The sequence below is a fragment of the Ambystoma mexicanum genome, chromosome 5p (assembly GCF_040938575.1).
Source record: "Ambystoma mexicanum isolate Mex_15411 chromosome 5p, UKY_AmexF1_1, whole genome shotgun sequence".
Lineage (NCBI taxonomy): Eukaryota > Metazoa > Chordata > Amphibia > Caudata > Ambystomatidae > Ambystoma > Ambystoma mexicanum.
Genome location: NC_090930.1, coordinates 1198589465 through 1198613148, shown reverse-complemented (window position 1 = coordinate 1198613148; position 23684 = coordinate 1198589465). Strand labels below are relative to the sequence as shown.

Below are 23684 nucleotides of genomic sequence, written 5' to 3'. Positions count from 1 at the left end.
TGTTTCTGGTGGATTGGACCTTCCCTCCGATTCCTGTCATTCCTTTGGTTCTGAGGATGCTCATGAGGTTTCGAGCAACCATGATCTTGATCGCCCCGAATTGGGCGAGGAGGACGTGGTACTCAGACCTTCTGGATCGGACTATCTGCCTCCGTGCCCGGATCTCCTAACTGAACCCGGAGTCCCTCATCCTACATGTATGGCTCTTGAGAGCATGAGATATTGATTGATTGATATTTTATTTCTATCACGCTTGTACACAAGTGTTTCAGAGTGTGACAAGGCAAGGGAGGGGAACAGGGGAGAACAAAACAGCGATCTTACTAGGCCCAGTGACATTGAGAACGCGCAAGTGCATGGGAGAGGGGGGAGGGGAAAAGTGCATGGAAGGGGGGAGAGGTGGAAAGTGCGAAGCAGAGGAGAAACAAATAATAAATAAATAATAAAGGAAACAAACAGTGGTAATGCAGCCAGCAATTTGCAAGTGCTAGGTTTAAGGCAGCAGACAGGGTAGGTCCGATTAGTGCAGGAAGAAAAAGGGGAGGTTGTATGGGTACAGATACAGACCCCAGTGCAAGGGGTGGCCCGGAGACAGTGCGGGAGGGTGACAGGATGAGCAGGTACCAGGGCCCAAAAGACAGAGGGTGCACGGTGCCAAGAGAGAACAGATCAGCAGGGGAGAAGGGGGGAGCAAAGGCAGAAGAAAAGAGGAAGGTCTTGAGGTGCTTCCGCAACCGGAGATCGTTCTCCTCAAGTTTTAGAGTGGCATGGAGGCTGTTCCAGAGGGAGGCCCCAGCCGAAGACAGAGATCTACCCCCAGCTCGTTTCTTAGAAAAACGACTGACCCTGAGTGAGTTGGAGGTAGAGGAGCGAAGAGCTCGAGAGGGGAGGTATTTGCGGGGGGATAGCTGAAGGTATTTTGAACCCAGGCCCTAGAAAGCCTTGTGGACAATGCAGAGGGTTTTGAATGTAATCCTTGCATCCACTGGGAGCCAGTGAAGAGATTTCAGAGCTGGAGAGATACGATCCCAGGGCTTGAGGCCAAGGACAAGTCTCGCAGTACTGTTCTGGATTAGTTGCAGAGGGCGGAGAGTAGAGGCAGTTAGATTTAGAAAGAGGCTGTTAAAATAGTCCAAGCTAGAGAGAACCAGAGCTTGAGATACCATGAGCTTCTGGGGGAAGGAGAGTAAAGGCAGAGTACCTCTGAGGAGGTGCAGTCGGAAATTTGACTTTTTAGAGACCTCAGAGATGTGGGCGGAGAAGGAATGGGTGGAGTCAAAGATGACCCCGAGGTTCTTAGCCTCACAGGTGGGGGTAGGAGAGAGTGAGGGGAAAGGATGGTGAAGGTGTGCCGATGAGGAGAATCTCCGTCTTGCTGGCATTCAGACAAAGATCATTGGCGGCACACCAATCTTGAATGGTAGTTAGGGAATCCGAGATGAGAGAGGGAGAGGAGGTGGCAGAGGGCAGCCTGAAAAGGAGTTGAGTGTCGTCAGCGTAGCACTGGAAATTTGAGCAGAAAATGGCAATGCAGTGGGCGAGAGTTGCCAGGTATTGGTTGAAAAGCCAGGGCGAGAGGTTAGACCCCTGGGGAACACCACAGGTAGAGAGGAAGATAGATGAAAGGAAGGACCCAAGTTGGACCTGGGAGGGTCGATCTGAGAGGAAAGAGGTCAGCCAGGCCAGAGCCTGATCAGTGATACCCAGGTTTTCACATAGACGGTTGAGCAGGATGGTATGGTTGACCGTGTCGAAGGCAGAAGAGAGATCGAGGAGGATGAGGACAGAGGGAATGTTAGAGTCAAGGTTGGTGAGCAGATCTTCACGGATGTTTAGGAGAGCAGTTTCCGTGCTTCTGGCAGCTCTGAAGCCAGACTGGTGGTCATGGAGACAGCCAACAGAATTGGAATGAAGGTTAAATTGAGAGATGGACAACTTTTCCAGGAGTTTGCCAAGAAAGGGAGTAATGGAAATTGGGCGATAGTTAGCTGGACAAGAAGGATCAGCTGTGGGTTTCTTGAGAAGAGGATGCACAAAGGAGTACTTCAGAGGGGAGGGGAAGGATCCGGAGGCAAAGGAGTGGTTGCAAAAATCAGCATATGATGACTGGAACCTCTCTGAGTAGGTGCTTGACCATCTACAAGATCTCTGTACGCGTGCAAGTGGAGAAGATTTGAGGCGTGGTGCAGGGAATGCGAGATTGACCCTATCTCTTGCCCACCACTGCAGTGATGTAGTTCCTTCTGTCACTGGCCTCAGCAGGCCTTCAGGTTACAACAGTTAAAGGATATTTGGCGGTCTTGTCTGTGTTTAAAAGGCAACACACAGTTTTGGCAGAACAAGTCAAAGTCCACAGCGCTTGTACACTGAGGAAATTAGGGAAGCACTAAAGCTGCAGGTGGCTGAGGGGTGTGGGAGCACTGCCAGATGCCACCCACAGTTAAGAACCTAAATGAACACAGACAGTTCTGTCTCACTGCGCTGAACAGTGCAATAGTGACAGGTGTTCCAAGTAATTCAAAGAAGGAGGGATTTCTCATGAGTCCAATGAGTTTAATAACGAAGTAGCCTGACATGTGTTTCGAGTCATCACTGACTCTTCATCTGAGGCTAAACATAATGCACAACATAATGATGAACAAAAATAGTACAGCCCAACATAAACAGTTTGAATGAAAGTCGTCCATTGTGAAAAAAATCAATAAAAAATTGATAAGGACATTAGTAAGGACATTCAACCAAAAGGGCAAACACAAGTGCAGGTAGGCCAAAAAGAACAGCAGTTACAGCATATATATTAAGATAAAATCAAATAGCAACAAACGAAAATAATAAAATAATAGATAAATAAGATTGGCACATTACCATATTAGGAGGGGATTGAATTGAATGGAGAATCCATAGGTTACGGGATGCATGTAAGAAACACAGGTAAAGAAACAAGTTGCAAGGAGTTAGTTATAATGCATCCATGGAACAGCACAATTTATTTAAAATCTTTTCCCTATTTTTGTTCATCATTATGTTGTGCATTATGTTTAGCTTCAGATGAAGAGTCGGTGATGACTCGAAACACGTGTCAGGCTACTTCGTTATTAAACTCATTGGACTCATGAGAAATCCCTCCTTCTTTGAATTACTTGAAACACCGGTCACTATTGCACTGTTCAGCGCAGTGAGACTGAGAACTGTCTGTGTTCATTTGTGTTTAAAAGGCCCACGAATTTGGGTTCATATTTCATGATCCTGGTGATGGCTCAATTCCTGAAGGGCCTTGTAAATAAGTTTCTGGCAACACCCTATGTTGTCCCAGATTGGAATCTAAATCTGGTTCTAACCTTCCTGATGGCAGCTCCTTTTGAGCCCCTGCATGCCTGTTCTTTGTGGCTGCTCTCTTTGAAGACGGCCTTCTTAGTGGCAATAACATCCGCTATGCAGGATAGTGGACTACAGGCCCTTTGTTCCAAACCGCCCTTCCTGCGGTTCTTTCGAGCGAAGCTCTCGATGAAAGTATGGCTGGGAATTCTACCTAAGGTGGTGTCTAAGTTTCATCTTTCACTTGCCACAGACCTGCCAGTCTTCTATCCACCTCTGCACCCTTCCAAAGAAGAGGATTGTGTCCATCGACTAGATCCCAAAAGGGCCCTGAGTTTCTACGTCGCAAGGACATATGAATTTCCGGAAATCTGACCAACTATTCGTGGCCTATTCTCTAGCCTGTAAAGGCCTGGCAGTTGCGAAACAAACACTTTACCGGTGGATCATTTTGTGCATAACAGAGTGCTATCAGTCTGCAGGCAGGGATCTGCCTTCTGGTATCAGGGCACACTCGACTAGAGGGGTCCCTGCGTCAACTGCCTTACAAAGGGTAGTCCCGGTTAGGGATATTTTACACTACAGTCTAGATGTCTGTGGGGCTGATGCATGTTATGGCAAGGCGGTACTGCAAAATCTGTTAGTGTAACTTTCTACCCACCTCCATTGCCTCACTGCTTGGGGAGTTTATCAGTTAAGGAATCTGCGGTAGAAAGGCAATCCATTGAAGGAGAAACTACTTACCAGTATGTTCTTTCTATGGATTTTTCTCCCACAGATTCCTTATCTCCCCACCCATTCATCCCCGCTCATATTGTTTGGCTGTTGGTGCGCATCTCTTCTTTAGTGGGTTCACACCTGGTAATCCATCCTGGGATGACCATTTTCTGTCATGCAGCATGTTTTTTCTCTCTAATCAAAATAAAATCCTTTTCTGATGCTCCAGGTTGTGGTGTCTTTTGCAAGGTTTTTCATCCCTTTGGAAGTTTATTGTTGTATTAACCTTGTATGGGCTGGTTAGCCCGCTTTTTTCTCTCTCTGTTTTTCTATGCAGCGGTCGTGCTCGGGTAAAAAAAGGGGGAAACTGAGGTGTGGGCCGTAGTGACGTGGTATATATACGACGCCTGACGTCACATCCGTAGCCGACGATCGAGCACTGAACAAGATGGATAGCCAATCGACGGCCCAGTAAGAGATAGATGAGGATATCTATCAGATGAGGAATCTGCGGGAGAAGAATCCATAGAAAGAACATTACAGTAAGTAATTTCTCCTTCTCAAACAAAGCAATGACTATAAATGCGTAGGTTCGGAGCAAATACCGTGCCATGATATTTTGTTTATTTGCTTCTCATCACCAGTAGAATACAGTCTATTTTGGACATGGGGTACATATCTCTTGCTTGTCGAGCATTCTTAGTGCATTGAATAGACTGTGCTTGCAGAACATCCATGTAAGGCTTGAGTGTCTAAGGCTGCCAGATATCTTTTTTTGGTTTTGGTAATTTTTGGTGGCATAAGCCACCATATTTCGCCAAAACATTGTTTTAAAGAGGTTCCAAGAAGCAGTCTTGGTAGTTGGCATGACAACTAGAAATGTTCTGCCATACAATCACCAAGGCACAAAGTGTTCCTTTCTGTAATTCTACATGGATGGAATCCAATAGTGGCTTGTTTAACATATTTTTGACCAATCAGAAGTACCGTCACATGCCTGTGTGATTTGCAACTTCCGCTGAGTGATCTGTTTTCGGGAGACTGTAAGCAGTGGCTGAGGAATGCTTGGGCAGTATCGAGCGGTGCCTCTGTGGCTACACATGGTAACCGTTTCTCACCAAAGCATAGCTATCGCTGCTCTGATCACACACTTTTTCCCTCAAGATGCCTAACCGTGACTGAGCAGAAGCACTGTTTACATAATTCACCCAAACAATTGAAACAAACAACCATCAGTTTAGCCTTACAAGCGAGTAAGCGGTATAGGGCAACTAGATGGAACGTGTTTGACATTTTGTAGCAACCAATTAATTATCCAGGAGGCCTAGAATCGCAACTAAGGAGGAGGCGAGACATTCCTGGGAAATGTATGCGTTCACGAAACGCTGCGCAATTCCCACATCACCAAAAACCCATTACTTGGGCTCATCCAATTGACATGGGGATTCTCAGCCGCCACCCAGGGTGCAGAGAAACATGCAAGCAGTGATGGATTTGGCTGCTGTGTTTGCTTCGCATGGGGAGAAGAGTGATCATGATGACCAGTAGGCAGCAGGGAAGAGAGCGTGGTGGGGGAGGGGTGCAAGGCCGGGGTTCAGTGCTGACTCCTCCAGATGAAATACTATCCCACCAGGACTGAAGCACGTACGTTTGGGGAGTGCTATGTTTGCTTCAGGCGTGCAGATGGGAAGTGGGGGTGGGCAGCGAGTGGCTTCAAAGAAGGGCTGGAGGCTGTGAAAGCCCTCGATGGAACAAGAAATCTGCCCTTGGGTGGGAATATAACATTAACCGATTGATTTATGTCTAAGGATTATACCTCATTGCCAGATGTATGTCCCCTGCTCTCACTTATGCTCAGGTTTTGTGGCTGTACTGATAATCCAGTTTGGCCTTTGCACCATTGCCCAAGGGCTCAGGAATGCGATCTGCCATCTTGGGATCAGGACCAGCTTTACGGTGACAGTGCAATTCCCTCATACTTGCTGAAGAGCTTGTAAATTTATTCTCATGTCATCTGTGTTTGGGTGAGTGATGTGTAGGCTGTGTTGGCACCCCGTCCTCTGCCTTGTATTTTTCGTTGGGGGTTTTACAATCGATTTCTGAACTTGTGCACCCAAAATGTGCTTGTCGCAAACTCCAGCCAGCTCCTGAAGTGGACTTGTGACCTGGGTCCGGCGCTGCCTGCATGTAAATCTCCTGCGCACAATGTATTAATATTAGGTTTCTCAGAGGCACATTTTTCTAAGCTCTCCACTTTCAACTGGAGACTCAGATTCACTTGCTCGCTGTCTCACTTTAAACGAAAAACCTCCAGAATTGTAAAACATTTCTCACGTTGTTTAATACAAGGCATACATAGTTCAGCCAGTGCTGCATTTTTAACCTGGTCTTTTGATGTTTACTTTTTTCACAGTGAATTCCGTACTAAAATGTAAAAATGCAATGCAATTTGAGCTAAAAATAAAAGCTGGGAATGGCTGAGCAGGGCGTACGCTACAAAAATTCGCCAAAACATTGCTACAAAGGGGTTCCAAGAAGCAGTCTTGGTGGCTGGCATTACAACTAGAAATGCTGTGCCATACAATCACCAACACACACAGTGTTCATTTCTATAGTACTACACAGATGTAATCCAATAGTGTCTGGTTTAACGTATTTTTGACCAATTAGGAGTAGTGTCAAATGTCACGTGAGTAAACCAGGAGTAAGACAGCATGACTCCTGGTAAATTCTTGGTGAATAAAATAGTTGCATGTACAAGACATTTTATTAGCGGTGGTAAAAATAGCATGAAACCAATTAGGGAATGACAGAGAACGTGGAGAGACAACTAGGGTAAATCCAGACATCTAGTAAGAAATCACAAGGTTTGAAAGTGAGGTGAGCTGGGAACGATTTTGCTCCTGCTTGTAGGCTAGAAGAGCATGGTTAGCCTGACAGCAACAGCTATCTAGGGCTACCTTTGGCTCCCCAGGACAACTGATGTAGAACAAATGCACATATTTGAATGTTTGGTAACAATCTTAAATAAACATTAGGCCATGTGGGCTTTACTGCACACATTCACCAAAACTTTTTGCCAGGATTCCATGTCAGGGCAGGATGCTCACTTTGGCTGAGCAGTCCTCCAGAGTTTTCTAGTGTAAATGGTGTTTCTTCACTTCACTTCCCTTCCACCTCAAGATTTAGGTACTGCTATGGGAGTGTGTTAAAAATGAGGAACCTGTGGAAGAAAGGAATCCATTCAAAGAACACATTTTTACTTCTCTGTAATGTTCTTTCTGATGTATTAGTACATCCCCCCCGCAGATGCCCCAGCTGCCACCCAAACTGCCCCTCTTCGCAGATAGCTTGCGCACCTCATCTTTTCTGCAATTCCGCAACTTCTGAGCGTTATTTAAAATTGAGGTCATGGGGTGCAGTGCCTCTACATGTCCTGGTCTAACATCATGTGAGGCTTAGGAACGTGCATTGACACCTGGTGGAACCAATGAAGAGCTGCGCTGCATCCCCTGGTGGCAAAAACGTTTCTGAAGATAACTGCCACTGGAGACAGAATATCAAAGATGAGGAATTTGTGGGAGAAAGGACTACAATTCCTCAGAAATAACATTACTTAGAGGTAACTAATTTGTTCTGTTATAGGTTCATTGTGATCCTCAAAGCTGAGCTGATTCTGATGGTGTACACAATTAGAGGCATGTTTCCATCATACAGTCTGTGAAATGGGGGCAGTATTTGCTACTTTCTCGCAGCTTTGGCATCAGATACTTTGATGTGTAACTGTAGTTTGATAAAGGAGATATTGGAAAAGTCTCTTTCAGTCTCGGAAGGAAAATAGGTCCATGAAAACGAATGTACACAACACAAGCTTGTATTTACGCTCTCTTCAGCAGTGGTGCGGTCGGGTTCTATTGCCTGGTCAGGTTTAATGACTGTGGAATTAAATCATTAAAAATCATTAAAAACACTTTTGGAGCGCGTTTCTCACGAAGCGCAGAGGGAATTAGTCAGCCAGTTCTTTTTGTTTGATAATTGAAGCTGTCCACCTAATTCTCTCTGCACCGTGCTAGGCCCGTATTTCTTTGTATTAATGTAAAAGCGGCTGACATTGTGCATTGATTTTCTCCCCGCTGTCTTCACAGCTCAGCAGTGCTGACTTCTCATGGAGTATCAATATTTCTCATGTTCGACAGCTGCATCTGGATGACGTCCGGAGGTCCTATTTCTTTGTATCCTTTTGTGTTGTGAGTGGGGGGAGTTTACAGTGTGACCGTTCAGTGGCCAAGCACAAAAGAGACCATGGGCCATAGGCCTCATCACGAGTATGGCGTAGGGGGTTAACGGCACCGGTAAGGATGCCGGTGCCGTTAACCCCCTACTGCCGCATTCCGAGGTCCCTTAACCGGTCCCACTAAGGCCGGCTGTTTTTACCAGCCACCCTTAGCGGGAGCCGCTAAGGGTCCAGGGAGCTAATAACGGGCCCGCTATTTTTGGGCCCGTTATTAGCTCCTTCCCCATTCCCATTGAGCCCTATGGGGGCTCGAATGGGAATGGGGAATGGTTTTTAGAATGGGGACTTACTGGGTCCTCCAAGGTTGGAATGACCCGGTAAATCCCCATTCCGACTACCCGGACACGGGTTTGGAGGTAGCCATGGGGCTAAAAGCACCATGGCTACCTCAAAACTCGTAATGAGGCCCCATGTCTTTGAATGCTCCTCTTGTTACTGAGGCATTCTTCATAAGATGGATCAGTAGTTTGGGTATGCTCAGAGAGTATTTTAAACCCTAGACTGCCAGCTCAAATTGACTCAGCTGGATAGGTGCTACAGAGGGCTATTTGCATGCTTCTCAACTCGCCCTCTTTTGCTGATCTCTGACAATCTTTGCTGTCATCCAAAAATGTTTGCTCATTTCTATGGGCTCACTGTGTCAATGTTTAGCTGATAAAGCTATGTATAAAATACCCCTCCCATATATAACAAACCTAGTATGGAGGAGAAATCCAAGCTTTTCTTTTAATACATTTGCTCTTTGGCTCTGAGCTAAGGTGAATTTCCTGGGATGACTACTAAATGGTGTTGTGACCTGTACAATGAAATGATTGAACTGATGTATTTCACCCTCCTAGAAAAGTCAACAAGTTTAGAGGTTTAACTTGTTTCAATTGATAGATTCAGCCAGGTAGTCTTCTTACTTGTTACTGGTGAGCCGCTACTACACGCATGCATCTAAGCGCTTTGCGAAATGGCCATTAAAGCAGACAATTTGAATCTATATTCCTCAAACATCAAAGGGGACCGATTTCTAATGTTCAGCTCTGCAGGAATGGCCCAAAAAGGAGCACAATCTAAGTTTCGCAGTTGGAATATATTTCAGCATACACTTTGTGATGTTTAACGGACCACTTCCATATAAGCCTTATGTGCTAATATGATGAGTTTGAAAAAAGATTCTGGCACTGACTGTGAGCCATTGTAGTAGGTGAACACTGCCATCCAAAATGTTTGGGTTTTGTTACCCTAATACAATTTTTTACTCCCTCACCATGAAAGACCATTCGTGTTTGCTTAAGGTCTTACTGATTGGCAGCAGCAGGATTAAATCCCAAACAAAAGCAGTGAGCATGTGTTTAGGACTCTACTTACACTCGTGCACTTGATACAAACAAGACAGATGGCTGTGTTAATGCAGCAGACAACAGCAGTCCTTCTGGTAAAACTGTCTGGATGCCCACACTGTCACGCCCGTTCCTGGCAGGGGACCACGGCCATGGTCCCTATGGCAACGATGGCGACACGTCTCGTACATTTCTCCTAGTTCCACGAACATGGAGGTCACAAGGAAGTGCAGCGCTCTAGTCATCCAAACCAGGAAGTTCCAGCAAGATCCGCCCCCAGCCACGGAGAATGGATTTCCTTCGGCTGTTTCCTCGACTCGGCGCGCTGCTACTGTCTTCAGAGGCCATGCTAAGTAAGTCCGCGACTCCAGACTTGCTTTATTTCCGTTAGGAAAGCTTTCATTCTTGAACCTCTTTCAATCCTGTCTCCCATTTTCTCTAGTGAGCTCTCTCTCCTCGTCCGTACATTACAGACAACATCTTTCAACATCCAACGACAGGGATCATTTGCTCAACGTTCAGTACGTATCACTCTTCCTTCCCTTTGTACATTCACACCACTTACACCTCTCAAATTCTAAACTTTCTCTTTACTCCCACACAGTTACCCGCTTTACTTCGGGACTACATTTCCCAACAAGCCATGCAATCTCGACGGATTCCATTCAGCGTGCTGTCCAGATTCGGTAGGTGTCTGTCAAAACCATTCATTCACCTATTACAGCTCTTTCTTTCAAATAATAGCTTTCACCCACTACTTTCCTAAAACTCGCAGAGATCATCGGAATCAGCAATTACATTCTTCCCGCAGACCGCAGATTGACAGAAGTTAAAGGTACACTGCAGTCTAGTATTAAGTTCACTCACTAGTACTTCCGTATAACCAATCTGTATTCCTTGTTTAGGATAGTCTGAGATTTCAAGTGTCTCCCGCTGACCATAGGACGTCGGACTACTGCAACCAAAGTCTTTTACCGGCTGATCTCCACTCCTCAGCACGACAGGGTTTTTTTCCCCACGAGGGTTTCCCTGACTTCTTCCCATTCTGCCGAATTCCGGGCAGGGTGAGAGGACGACAGGTGAGCCTTATATTCTTCATTGAGAAAACAAAGAGTATAGGTTAGTGCACGGTTTTGTTGTCACCCTGAGTTCTGTAATTGTGACTGTGAAACACGGCTATCTCTATTGGAGTATTTCTAATAGTATCCAAGCTTAATGTTACACACACCCATATACACTACATTCTCCAGCATGGGGTCTGACATGGATTCACGTGCTTGTGAATATTCCCCGTCGTCAGCCTGTGAATCCTCGATGGTGGCCATCTTCAGATTGTTAACGCACGCTTCAGTGTTGGGAGTCCTCTTAGTGCTCTCCGAGCTATTTTCCTAATATTTTGAGTTTAGTAAAATTAGATTTTTGGATTTATGGTTCGACCGGAGGTCGACTACCGGCAGGCAGGGATCTGGTGTCGGTGAAGATACTACATCGATGACCTTTCATTGGATCAGCGAAGCCCCAGGGGTGGGCCTACATTGTGCCTTTTCAGCATGACCGAGGAGAAGAAATGCCTCTTCAAACTCTGCACGAAAGTGGACTAAGGAACGTTTTCGTTGAGGATCGACACCCCAAATGTCTTTACTGCCTGCATCCGGACCATGATGAGGAAGGATGCAGGGTTTGCTGTGACTTTTTAAAAAAAAGACTAAGAAGGATTGCTACAGCAGGCTGGCGGCGTGGCCTCTGTGCATGGTCATGCTTCCCCCAAGACTGGCCGGTCCCACAATCAGACTCCCTCGGAAAGGAGGTTGAGGTCAGTGGGGGTCCAAAAGAAGGCAAGGCAACACGCCACTGATCCCACTGGGTTTGCTGCTGCTGTGGGTCCCAGCTCGGGAAGGACAAGCTTGCCATTGCTGACCACATCCATGGTGAGCCTACCAGTGCGGGGCCCCCCCTCTAATAGAAAGTCCTTAACTCCTTTGAAACTCTTCTTGCCATCAGCGGACAAGGCGACGAAGAGGAGATCCAAAGTGGGACCTTCGCTGCTTCCATCGGCGACGCCATCAGCATCAGTGTCTCAACCAGTCAAGACAACACCATCATCAACATCATCATCAACGGCCACAACCACATCGACGACGATTGCTTGTACCACCCGTTGATGACTCCATTGATGACCTTGTCGACGACCACTACTTCTTCAAAGGGAGTGCAGACCAGTAGGGTGGTGCCCACTGTCGCAGCAATGGCTGCTCTGTGGGTGTCCCTACCAGCACGCCATGAGGTAACTATTGTGGCTTTGACAAAGACCCCTGGAAGGGGGACAGCAGCCGCTTCCCCGCAGAAGTATCAAAAGAAGGTAAGGAGTAAGGCTCCGACGACCCCTAGAAGGGGTACAGAACACGGGGCAGAACCAAGTGTGCCGGTGCACATTTACACTAGCTCCGATGATGATGATGAACTGCCCGAGGTCTACTATTCGAACCATGAATGGAGCCAGGGACCCTTGTTTGAAGGTGGGTGACTGCGGGGTGAACCCTATCGCCTACCTCTTCTTCAGGAGAGGCATACCAGCCCAGAACCTCCCCCTCTCATTCCTCCTACACCTTAGCCCAGGAACATTTCGTTGGACATTCTGACCACGCTGGTATCAGAAATTCAGCAGAGACTGCCACCCGCACCTAACCCTGCTCCCTCTAGAAGTCCTCCAAAACCACTTTCCGGAAGCCCTTCTAGGTGCAAACGCAAGTCAAAGGACCATGCTGGTCCATGGCGCCAACCAACACCACCACCACCAGCTCGGGAATTTACCCCAACAGGGGATCCTGCCACCACATGGGCGCGGATACAGCAGCTTTGGCGACGGACACTGATGAGGCTGGAGAGCAAGCAGGCGTCGATGACCCACACAGGGCCTCTCCGCTGGATCATGTAAGCTCCTTCCACTCATTGATGTCCAGGGCCTCTGAACTGTTTTAACTGGTGCCTTAGGAGACGAGAAAGGAAGCTTTATTTATCAACAACGCAAGTCCAGGCGGTAGACCATCATCTCCGTCCCCTTGTTGGACGATATCTAGAATGAAGGCCTCGTGCTGTTGAAGAATCCAAGCACCGCCCCACCCAAGCTGGACACGCTCGAGAAGAAATAAAAAGTCTCGGACTAGGCCCCAAGTGCCTGAGGTCCCAACCTTCACCTGACTCTGTGGCCTCAGCTACGGCCAGGAAACATTCTGCGAACCCACTGTCTTCATCCATGGTACCCCCGGACCAGGAGGGGAAAGAGCTTGACGCTATGGGGAAGAGGATTATCTATACGGTTGCCAGCACCATTAAGGTCGCTAATGCCCTGGCCATTTTGTCCACGTACTACCGGGAGTTCTGGTATAAGTGGGGCCCCAATCTGTACTTCATACCTGACGACAAGAAGGCAGAAGCGCTTGAGCTGTTTCAGGAGGGTGAAGCGGCCTCAGACCACGCCATCACAGTGGCGGTGGACATCACAGACACCGGATTCCGTCAGGTGGGGAACGGAGTGTCTCCTCGTCGACAGAGATGGCTGAAAGCCACCAACTCTAGGCCAGACGTTCAGTCTGAGGTGTTGGACATGCCACTTGACAGGGAAAACCTGTTCGGCAAGACGGTCGACAAGTCTCTTCAAATCATCAAGATTGACACAGAGACGGCATGTTCGCTGGGTACCCTTCAGCAACGTCGGTCGTCGTCCTTTCGTTCCTCAAGGTGAAAACACGGCAGGTCTTCCAGGGGTTACACCACCTCTTATCAGCAGCCTTCCCGATCCACGATGCAAGAGGCATACAGAGGTTGCTCGCAGGCATACGGAAGCAGAGGACGGAGCTGGCGCCACCCCCTGGGCAGGGCCCCAACACCGAAACAGGCCTGAACTGGCCATGGACTCTGACCCCCACTTGTGCACCCCAGTAGGAGCTGGCAAATGAGGTTCGTCAGAGTGTGGAAGACCATCACCACCGACGGATGGGTGCTGGACGCTCTCAGACAGGGGAACACTGTGGACTTCCAGCCCAGGTGTCCTTGTATTCCCCCTGTGGCTCGACAAGCCCATGGCTCAGCTGCTGCAGATGGTTCACGCCATGTTAAAAAAAGGGGGCGATAGAACGCATCCCCCAGCACCTCCGGGGCTACGGGGTGTACTCCAGATACTATCTGGTCCGAAAGAAGACACGAGGGTCGAGGCCAATCCTGGATCTGCAACGCCTCAACAAAAACTTGAAGTCCCAGAAGTTCAGGATTGTCACATTGCAGCACGTGCTCGGCCAACTGGAGGAAGGTGAATTCCTGGCATCTCTGGATCTGGAGGATGCCTATTTACACATCTCCATCCATCGGAAGCACCACAAGTTCCTGCGGTTCGTGGTCCAGGGTTGACACTATCAGTTTAAGGCACTTCCCTTCGGCCTGATATTAGCCTGAGGGTCTTCACGAAGTGCTTGGCTCTGGTGGCAGCACATCTTCGTCTCAAGGGCATCGATGTCTGCCCTTATCTGGGCGATTGGCTAGTTCAATCCGCTCCCATACTCTGGTGAGCCAGCACATGGCGAGAACTGTGCGTTTGCTGACGGATCTTGTATTCTCCATAAATTATCCAAAGTCCTGCTTGGAGCCATCACAGAATGCTCCGTTTCTGGGATCCCAACTCAACACAGTGACTTGCCTGGCGTCTCCCTCAGAAGAGATGGCGGTAGCCATCCTAGGGAAGGTGCAGCACTTGTCGTAGGTGCGGTCGGCTACTGTGCGGGCTGTCAAGTCGCTGTTGGGCATGATATCCTCCTGCATCAACCTCGTCCTCCTTTGCAGACTACAGACGAGGCCTCTCCTGGAGTTTCTGGATGCGAGGTGGCTGCAAGTCTCGGGATCCTAGATGGACAAGACCACCCTGAATGAGGAATTTCGCTGAGCAATACAGTGGTGGGACGTGTGCTCTCATCTCACACAAGGGGTCCCATTCCAAGTCCGTCCTTACCAGGAGAAAGTCACCACTGACGCTTCTCTGGAAGCTTGAGAAGTTCCAGACAGTTGCACGCCAGAGGCATCTGGCTGACAGAAGAAAAGACGCTTCACATCAACGTTCTGGAGCCGCCAAGTCCTTCCTGCCATCGATGAGGGGCAAGGTAGTGAGGATCTTCACGGACAACACCACCACTATGTCCTACACCCGGAAGCAGGGCAGAATGCGCTCTACGGCGCTCTCCAGGGAGGCCCAGCATCTGTGGCACTGTGCCATTCGACAGGACGTGTTTCTCGTCCCTTTTCACCTGGCGGGCACCAAGAACACCATTGCAGACTCGCTCATCAGGGAGCTATGTTCTTGCCACAAGTGGGAGCTTCGCCAGGACCAGGTGGATCTTCTATTCCACGAATGGGGTCAACCTCAGATCAACCTTTTTGCGACAGCGATGAATTCCAAGCATCAGAAGTTCACCAGCAGGTTCCTGCAGCCGAAGAGCATGGGGGATGCATTCTCGTTCCCGTGGGAGGGACTTTCCCTATACACTTTTCCTTCGTTCCCACTCCTGCTACGAGTGATCAACACACAGACAGTGTCACTGCAGGATGATACTAGTGGCTGGAGTGCGGCTGCATCAAATCTGGTATCCAGACTGCTACGTCTGTCAGTGGCTCCGTCCATCAGGCTCCCACTACTTCCGGACCTTCTCTCCAGAGAGGGAGGGGTGATTCTGCACCACGAACGAGCATCGCCGAACCTCAGGGCCTGGATCCTGCAGCCCTAGAGTTTGGACATTATTCTTCACCTGCAGAGTGTAAGGTCATCCTGGCCAAGGCCAGAGCCTCTTCAACGTTGACGTGCTACAGCCATAAGTGGAAGCGTTTCTCTGTGAGGTGCCGGGCTCAGAAGATTACCCCTCTGCGTGTCACAGCCCTACAGCCACTCCAATATCTGCTTTCCTTGGCCAAGTCTGGACTAGCTCATGCCTCTATCAAAGTGCACCTGGCTGCCATATGCCGTTATACCAGGGCGCCAGGTAGGCCTTCCCGGTGGTCGCACAGACTCGTCAAGGAGTTCCTCAAAGAACTCTTCAGGACGTTTCTGCTGGCGAAGGCTCCTGCCCCAGCTTGGGAACTCAATGTGGTCTTGACTAAGCTCATGGGGGTGCCCTTTGAGCCGATGCATGAGGCCTCGCTCAAGTTTATGCCGTGGAAGATGGCTTTTCTCCTGGTGATCATCTCAGCCAAGCGGGTCAGGGAGATTCAGGCCCTGTCTTGCAAGCAGCTGTACTCATCATTCTACGCTTCGAGGGTGGTACTACGTACACATCCCACCTTTATGCCGAAGGTGCTGTCGGCGTTCCACCTCAACGAGCCTTTGGTGTTGCCTGTCTTCTTCCCGTGGGTCGTCACCTGTGGAGAGGGCCTTGCATTCGCTGGACGTTGCTCGTGCCTTGCAGTTTTACATGGCATGCACAAAGAGCTTTCGGAAGACTTCTCTGCTGTTGGTCAATTTTGGACCTGTGATTCACGGCAAGGCCTTGTCGAAGGCTTCCATCTCCAGGTGGTTCTCCAGCTGCATCATACACTGTCATCGACTGGCTAGCTGGCTGCTGCCGGGCCGATAGAGAGCCCACTCCACCAGAGCCATCGCAGCAACGACTGTGTTTCTCTTTGGCATGCTCCTGCCCAATATCTGCAGGGCTGCTATGTGGAGGGCCATGCACACCTTCACATGGTTCTACTGCGTTGACAGGGATTCCAGGGCAGAGTACCGATTCGACCAAGCGGTGCTACGCAACCTGTTCATTTAAGGTGAGTCTGTTCCAGGGGTGAGTGTTTATTGCTGCTGTTGATAGTTGCCACCTCCCGTGGTTGTGTACTGCTGCGTAATCGTTATTTATGAGCATGTGAACCCATGCCAGACCCCATTCTGGAGAAGGTTTAAGTTACTTACCTGTAGCTATTGTTCTCCAGCATGGGCCTGGCATGGATTTACATGCGAACCCTCCCTCCTTTCCCCCTGTGGCTCTTCTTGGTTCATACTGCCACTTTATGTGCTTACCAGATCTGAAGATGGCCACCAGGGGTGGAGCTTAGGGAGAGGACTGTCATTGGATGGGGGCAGTATGACCAAGAGGACAGTGATTGGTTTCGAGTAGGAATACAGTTTTAAAGTGAAACTGTTTTTTCTTTAACAGAGGATTCCCAGCCTGACGACGGTGAATATTCATGAGCATGTGAATCCATGACAGACCCATGCTGGAGAACAATAGTTACAGGTAAGTATTTTCTTTCTTTTTCACTGCTAAGTGAATAGATTTTATTGAAATTTAGTACGCTGTTTATGCATCAGCAATTGTAACTTCCATTTCTACACCATGTTCAATAGTGATTGATGTGATCTGCTTCACAATCTCAGAAGGACTATGAAGGTCAATCAGGCGCTTGTGAATTGGCATCTCGAAGCGATTCCATGTCTTGGACCCTTCATCACAGGGTGTTTTTCTGGTAGTGATTTGCAGAGTCTTAGTGGGCATATGAACTAGTCCCTTAATTTTCTGGTTCTTCTCCTTAGCACCTCTAATCAAGTCAGCACACACTTTCTCAAGTGACTTTACATTGCGACTGGCCAGTGTGATTCTGATACAGTGGATTGCTACTTCCTGTTCGACAGGTGCTTTGCCAGCGTCTTTAAATGCCATGGCTAGATTTGTTTCCAGGCCGACTTATTCGTCCCTACAAAGACACAAACAGCAGTGAGCCAGGAGCAAACGTTAACGCTCACTGTGTGGATCGAAAAGGACAAGTAACTTAAACCTTATCAAGAGCAGCCATGTTGGAAGTCTTAATGGCACCCTGTAACAAGTGTACTCCTACGTCCCGTTCTCTTTCCATCATAGTTAATGGGTGTGGCCCCATTTGGGGGGGGCGGGACCTGAGCCAATAGAACCGGAAGAGTGGTTTCCTGTTTAAATTTAGAAGGCAGGTGTGGGTGTGGCCACGAGGTGTTGTGCCCTCCGCAAGCACCACCCTCCACTGCCTCACATAAGTCCCCTTTTTAGCATGGAATTTGTTATTTTTTGTAATTCACTTAAACCAGCGTTCGGTGCCCTCTTCCTTCATTGTATGTTGGTGTCTGTTGGGTGTTCAAGATGCTCATCCCGTGACAGTTCCTTCCGAGCCTCAGACCTACATGAATTCTGCATGGAGTGCCTCCAGCCGATCACCAGTGGAACGCAAGTGATGCACTTACTCACAGGGCTCTTAAAAACTGTCCTCAACGATCAAGGGAGATTTATTTTCTAGATCTCCTATTACCCATCTGAAGGAATTCATGTTGAAAAAGACATTTGGAGATGGTGAGTATACCTGTGAAGTCTGTCTGGCTTCTGCCAAGTGGGCCAGAGGGTACACCTCCACATACCAGGAGTGTCAGGAGCTTGGTCTCTGGGGGCTTATGCCCTCCTGAGCAACTACTTAAACTTTGCTGCACCACCACCCAGGTTTTTTCTGAGTGTTCCCAGTCAACCTGTGTATAAAGGCTGTCCTTTGGACTTGAGTCTCCCACGCATGTCTGAGGTAACATACTGATCCGGCGTTGCCAGACTTGACGCAGACTCGGGTCCCGGCTTTCCTCTTGCGGCTCTTCTTCAGAGACAGCAGCATCACTAATGGTGCGCCAGAAACCACATACCCCGATCGGATTACCTCCTACAGTATCGAGATATAACTTTACACCCAGTATGCAATCTCCTTCGGTTCAAACCTCTTGGTGCTTCATACATCCTCCCTGCACTTCAGCACGTAGGTACTCTGATCTGTGGTCTGTTGCTAGTCAGCAACCTCATTGTGTTCTTGCGACCCATACCACAACTTTGCCAGCACTGCATCTTCAAAGACACATTCTCAGGCACAAAGTCAAGTTTGAGAGGATAGGTTCTTCTCCCACTTTTTGGGATTAGTGAAGTCACACCAGATGACGGACTTGTTGAACTTTTGGGATCATTTAGGAACCTCCAACCACTCTAGCAACGTAAGTAGCTCCACCTAAATCAGACCTCACAGATGATACCACTAATACTTAGATGCTACCTCCTCTGGCGTCAGTCCCTATGGCTCTTACACCGGCCACTATGTTGAAGTAGCCCCACTCTGAGACTCAGCCAGTGTCCCCAGGCCCTATGTTGAAAAAGCCATTGAATGTCAACTTTCCTGGGGATTCTGTTGCTTCTCTGGTAGACCATGATACGGATGTAGACGAAAAATACTACTTTACATCGTAAGCTAGATTGTTTCATGATCTTAAAGCTGGTATTGCTACATTGTTGGGCATCCCTCCTCCCCCTTGGACGCAAGCAGAGGGAAGTATTCTTGCAAAGGTTTGGCCCTTCAGTCATCATGCTTGTCATGCGTTCAGGCCTGTGAGGTGGTTGATGTCAGTGGCTGGAAACATTTGCAACAAACCTCATTCCTGTCAGGTTGCAAATGAAATAATTGAAGCCAGATATCGTCTTCTGTAGTAGCAGCAGCATTCTTATACAGTAAGCCTACTTTGTTTTCTATATTTTCAACCCCCTCATCACACCTAGCCAAGGATTTTAGAATCATAGAGGCCTGTGCGCAAGGCCTACTCTAATTCTGCACTACACTTGAGGCAAACAAATGCTGATGCCTTATTGACTGCTGAGAACCAGCGCCATTGGCGTAAAATCGCAAACATTTTACTAAACCTTCCTCAGGATAGGCAGGCCGCATTTAAATCGGGCCTGGCTGAGAAAGCAAGTTGCACAGAATCTGGTGGAATACATGGTGCACTATATACACACGGCCAACCATGGTATGTGCATTTGGAGCTGAGAAATGCCACTCAGCCTGGAGGAGCTCTACACGATTTTCCAAAGATGTGCAAAATCAGTTTTTGGGTCTTCCTTTTGACGCTACTGATCTTTATCATTTGCCCACAGACAAAGAATTAAATAAAATAAAACCAGCTCCTTGATCGCAAAATCGTTAGTGGTTCTCCCGAAGCCAGCAACTAAGTCCCTGCTCAAGGCCACTCCAGGCAGGAATCCAGGGCAAGATCATTTGCCGTCTTTTGAGGCAACCAGAATAGACGTGCTTATCAACCTAATAGGTTTCCAAGCAAACATAGACGCAAGCAACCCAGTTCAGCGAATAAGGGTTTTCATTTTCCCCCGCCTCTCAGCCACCTCTGAACCAAAGAAAAAAATAAATGAGCCTAGAGGTCTACCAGATGCCTGTTGGCGGCAGGCTATTCCTGACAAATCTGTGCTTGGCAACACCATTTTGCAGATCCTCAGAATTCTTCTGTGGTGTTGAAGGTTTTTCGACTACCTCTGCCTTCACCTCCTCCTGTAGCTTTACCTCTCATTCAGATCTGCTCTCACCTTCTATTGCAGGAAATTGAAAAGCTTATCTAAATGAGAGCTGTGGAGAAAGCACCAGCCCCAAAGAAAGTACTTGCTTCTACTCTTGCATTTTTTCCATACCAAAGAAAAACCAGGCAGGCCTGCAGGGTTATATGTGAGAATTTCCCCAGTAAAAATGCAGTAATGAGAAAAAGTAGTCAGCAAAAAGTCGTTTTCAAAAAGGTAGTCATTTAATACAAGCGATACAAAGAGTGAAAATGTTGCCAGAAATAAGGTTGCCAAAAAAGCTATTTTTAAATACACAAACGTGCAAGACTGTTAAACCCTAGCGAACACCCAAACCTCTAACAAAACCTCCACCATCACCCTAACTACATTCCTAACCCTTACCCTAACTCTAATTAAAACTCTTATTCTACCCTGAAACCCTACCCAAAATTAACCCTTCAGTGCGCTAAAGCATTTTATTTGCATGTGACTCAATAAATAACACCAAATAAATAGAAAATAAACATTGAAGCTAACCTCATCACCAGCTATCCACAAGTTCTCTAGCACTTTTCTTAACCTAAACCCTTGCTTCAATCCTAAAGGTAGCCTTACCCTAATTGCAACTCTAACATATTATCCTAACACTTGCTTTACCCTAACCCCTATTCTACACCAGCATCACCACCCCCTCCAACCTTCCCATCCCTTTCTTTAACACCTACCCAATCCATTGCTATTTTTGTCCCAGCCTTACTATAATCCCTTACCCTAACACTTACCCTGACACATACTGTACCGACATTAACCAAACCCCAACATCACAAGCCCTCCCACAACCACATCAAGCCTTACCCTATTTTTTGATACTCTTTATTGATTTCAACAACAAGAACAACACACAAAAAAGATTAAAAAAATACACAAAAGAAAAGACAGTGGCCCAGCGAATCAACCCCTACCCCACAATACCCCCAAAGATCTTCTTCTCCTTACTACAGTTGCAGATCCTAAGCCATCTGAATGTTAATGTGGTGAACATATCTACCCCCTCAACAGCATCTTCTCCATCCGTAGGCCCATGCCCGCCCGCTTCAACAGTGTGCAGCAACTCCCTCAGGCAATCATCATTAACATCTAGGATGAACCCTCTTCAGAATCTGACTCCAGTCTTTGAGCTTCAGAAATAAGGTAGTGTTTGTACAGACCCCATGTGTGTCTGGGTTTAGCACAGGAATGCACTGTTCTACCATACTCAAGCTCCATCTCATTGCAATAGAGAATTTCCTCTCTCCATCGTTCCTCTCTAGGACCCTGATGTCTACCCCACCTATTCTATTCTATTGTATTTAATGTTTATAAAGCGCTAAATCGCCCACAGGCCTCAAAGCACTGACACTCAGCTAAAAGTAGGAGCTGCCCCACCAGTCTCCTCACTTGCCCTGGAATCTGTCTGTAATACCCAGCAAATCGGTCTCCGGTGATGGGACCACCCTCTGCTCCACTATATTGCTCAGTATCTCAAATACTCTTTCCCAAAATCGCAACACTGTAGGGCAGTTCCACGCTATATGTATGAAGTCTGCTGGTACACCAGTGCAAAAAGCACACCCATCTGAAGTGTCTGGGAAGAATCTGTGCAACATCGCAGGGGTGTAATAAAACTGATGTAAATAAATAAAATTGATCAACTTCAATCGACTATTGAAGACAGTCTTTCTTGTTTGTGCACAACAGTAAATCCATACCTCCTCAGATATGACGCTTACCAGAGAGTCCTCCCATTTCTTCCGAGAGGACTCTGCCCATCCCACCCTGGCACCCTGTATTTTGCTGTAAAACTAAACACAATTCTACTGGTAGCCACCAGTTCTATCATCCCATCAAGTAAAGTGGCAACCCCTGTTTTTTTGGAAAAGATGATAAAGAGTCCCTTCAGGGATTACCACAATCTGAAATATAAAAACAAATCTAGAGATGTGACAGCCTCCCTACTCCGCATTCCCTCTGCAGTCAAAACATGTGCCTCGGGGAAAAGAGGACCCTAAAACAGCAGATGCCCAATCGCTTCATACAGCGCACAAATCCCGGCTCACTGGTCAGTGGTAGGCCCCGGGACATGTATGATCAGGAGTTTTGGAGAATAGATAATCTCTCCCTTCACTTACCCTAATTTTAACCAAAATCTTTACGTGAACCCTAACCCCTATCCTTGCCCTAACCCCTATCCTAATCCTAAATCAGGCAGTCACAAGCCTACTAAACTCTCTTTACCATAAGACTTAACCTAGCAGCACTGCCGTTTTGGCTACTTTTAAGCTGCTTTTCTTTACTACTGTTTGTTTGACTGCTTTGTCACTGCATAAGTATTTTCATCACGATTTTTTCACTGACTACATTTTAATTGGCAACATTTTCACTGTATACTGCCTGCAGGTTGTGCTGGATCAATCATTCTTCAATCTCTTCATTCCCCCTGAAAAATTCAAGATTCTGATGCCAGTTTAAATAATTTAATCTCTTTGGCTGGGGGATTGGCTACCATCAGTGAACCTAAAGGATGCATACTTATATGTACCAATCTGGAAACCGCATTACAAATTCCTACGTTTTCATTTATGAACCAGCATTTTCCATACACGATCCTGGCATTAGGCCACAACACGGTGCCTCAAGTTTTCACCAAAATTATGGTTGGAATGGGGTAAAGGGAATCATGTGGTCTAGTGGTATGAATTGATATCCTTACTTGGACAACTGGCTGCTAAGAGGCTCGTCTCCAGAAGAAGCTTGCAGGATTCTGCTGCAGGTGCTCTGCAACTTTTATTTCACTTAAATCTTCTGAACTCTGAGCTTTCTACAGCGCAGAGTTTTATGTTTATCGAGTTTAGGTGGGACACTGTGTTGGGAATGATTTTTCCCACGCTGGATAGTAGACTGGACATTCAGGCTGCAGCCTCTCATTTCCTCGGCGGGAAGTACACATATTCTTGGTGGTATCCGAGGCTGCTGTAACTTCTAGCGTCATGCATTCTTTCAGTGTCCTTTGCAAGGCTCTAAATGACAAGAATCTAACTAGAGTTGGTGCAGATTTGGACTTAAGAGGCCAGCGATCAAGGGGACACAGTGTTCATCCCATCTCACCTGGAAAGGGACCTAAATTGGTGGTAACAGTCACTGAATCTTATGGCGTGAGTACCGTAGAAGCATCCGTTGTGGTCAGTTGTGATCTCAATTGACTCATAATTCGAGGGCCACAGTGCTACCCTGCAGAAGAACTCAGTTTAGAGGTTGTGGTCAGGGCAACAAGGCAAGTATCAGACTTTGCGTAGACAAGTAAGCCAGTACATAACAGCATACACGGAATACCACTAACCTGCTAACTCGGGTAAGAAAGGTTTAACCGGCTGGTAATGCAGGCCCCTGCAGTCTAAGCAAAGAATACGGCAATGAATCACTGATCAACAAGCATCAACAGAATAACTAGGAGTCCCTAATTACATTTATTGCCTTACCGTGTTGGACTCCTGTCCAGTGGTAACAAGGTTCGGATGGGCAGGGGAAGTTCGTGGCAAATCCTTAGTTACGAGGCAGAAGACAAGCAACCAACCCACAACGTACACCTGTGGAAGTCTCTAGTCCGTGTACTTGTGAGGGACGAAAGCA

General features: G+C 47.5%; 2 protein-coding genes across 4 annotated transcripts in view; one reads left to right on the top strand and one right to left on the bottom strand.

The window, feature by feature from the left end:
- Positions 1–23684, top strand: part of PIGN (phosphatidylinositol glycan anchor biosynthesis class N) — a 1975532-nt gene that overhangs the window by 1751528 nt on the left and 200320 nt on the right. For all 3 annotated transcript variants that reach the window (XM_069613664.1, XM_069613662.1, XM_069613663.1), the window contains one exon: positions 8178–8264. In XM_069613664.1, the coding sequence (XP_069469765.1) occupies positions 8178–8264 (87 nt within the window). The remainder of the gene's footprint in view (positions 1–8177; positions 8265–23684) is intronic.
- On the bottom strand, positions 16983–17400 carry LOC138481768 (small ribosomal subunit protein uS10-like). Its single transcript, XM_069613841.1, has one exon. It carries the CDS (start codon positions 17340–17342, stop codon positions 16983–16985), a length of 360 nt encoding a protein of 119 aa, XP_069469942.1. The 5' UTR covers positions 17343–17400.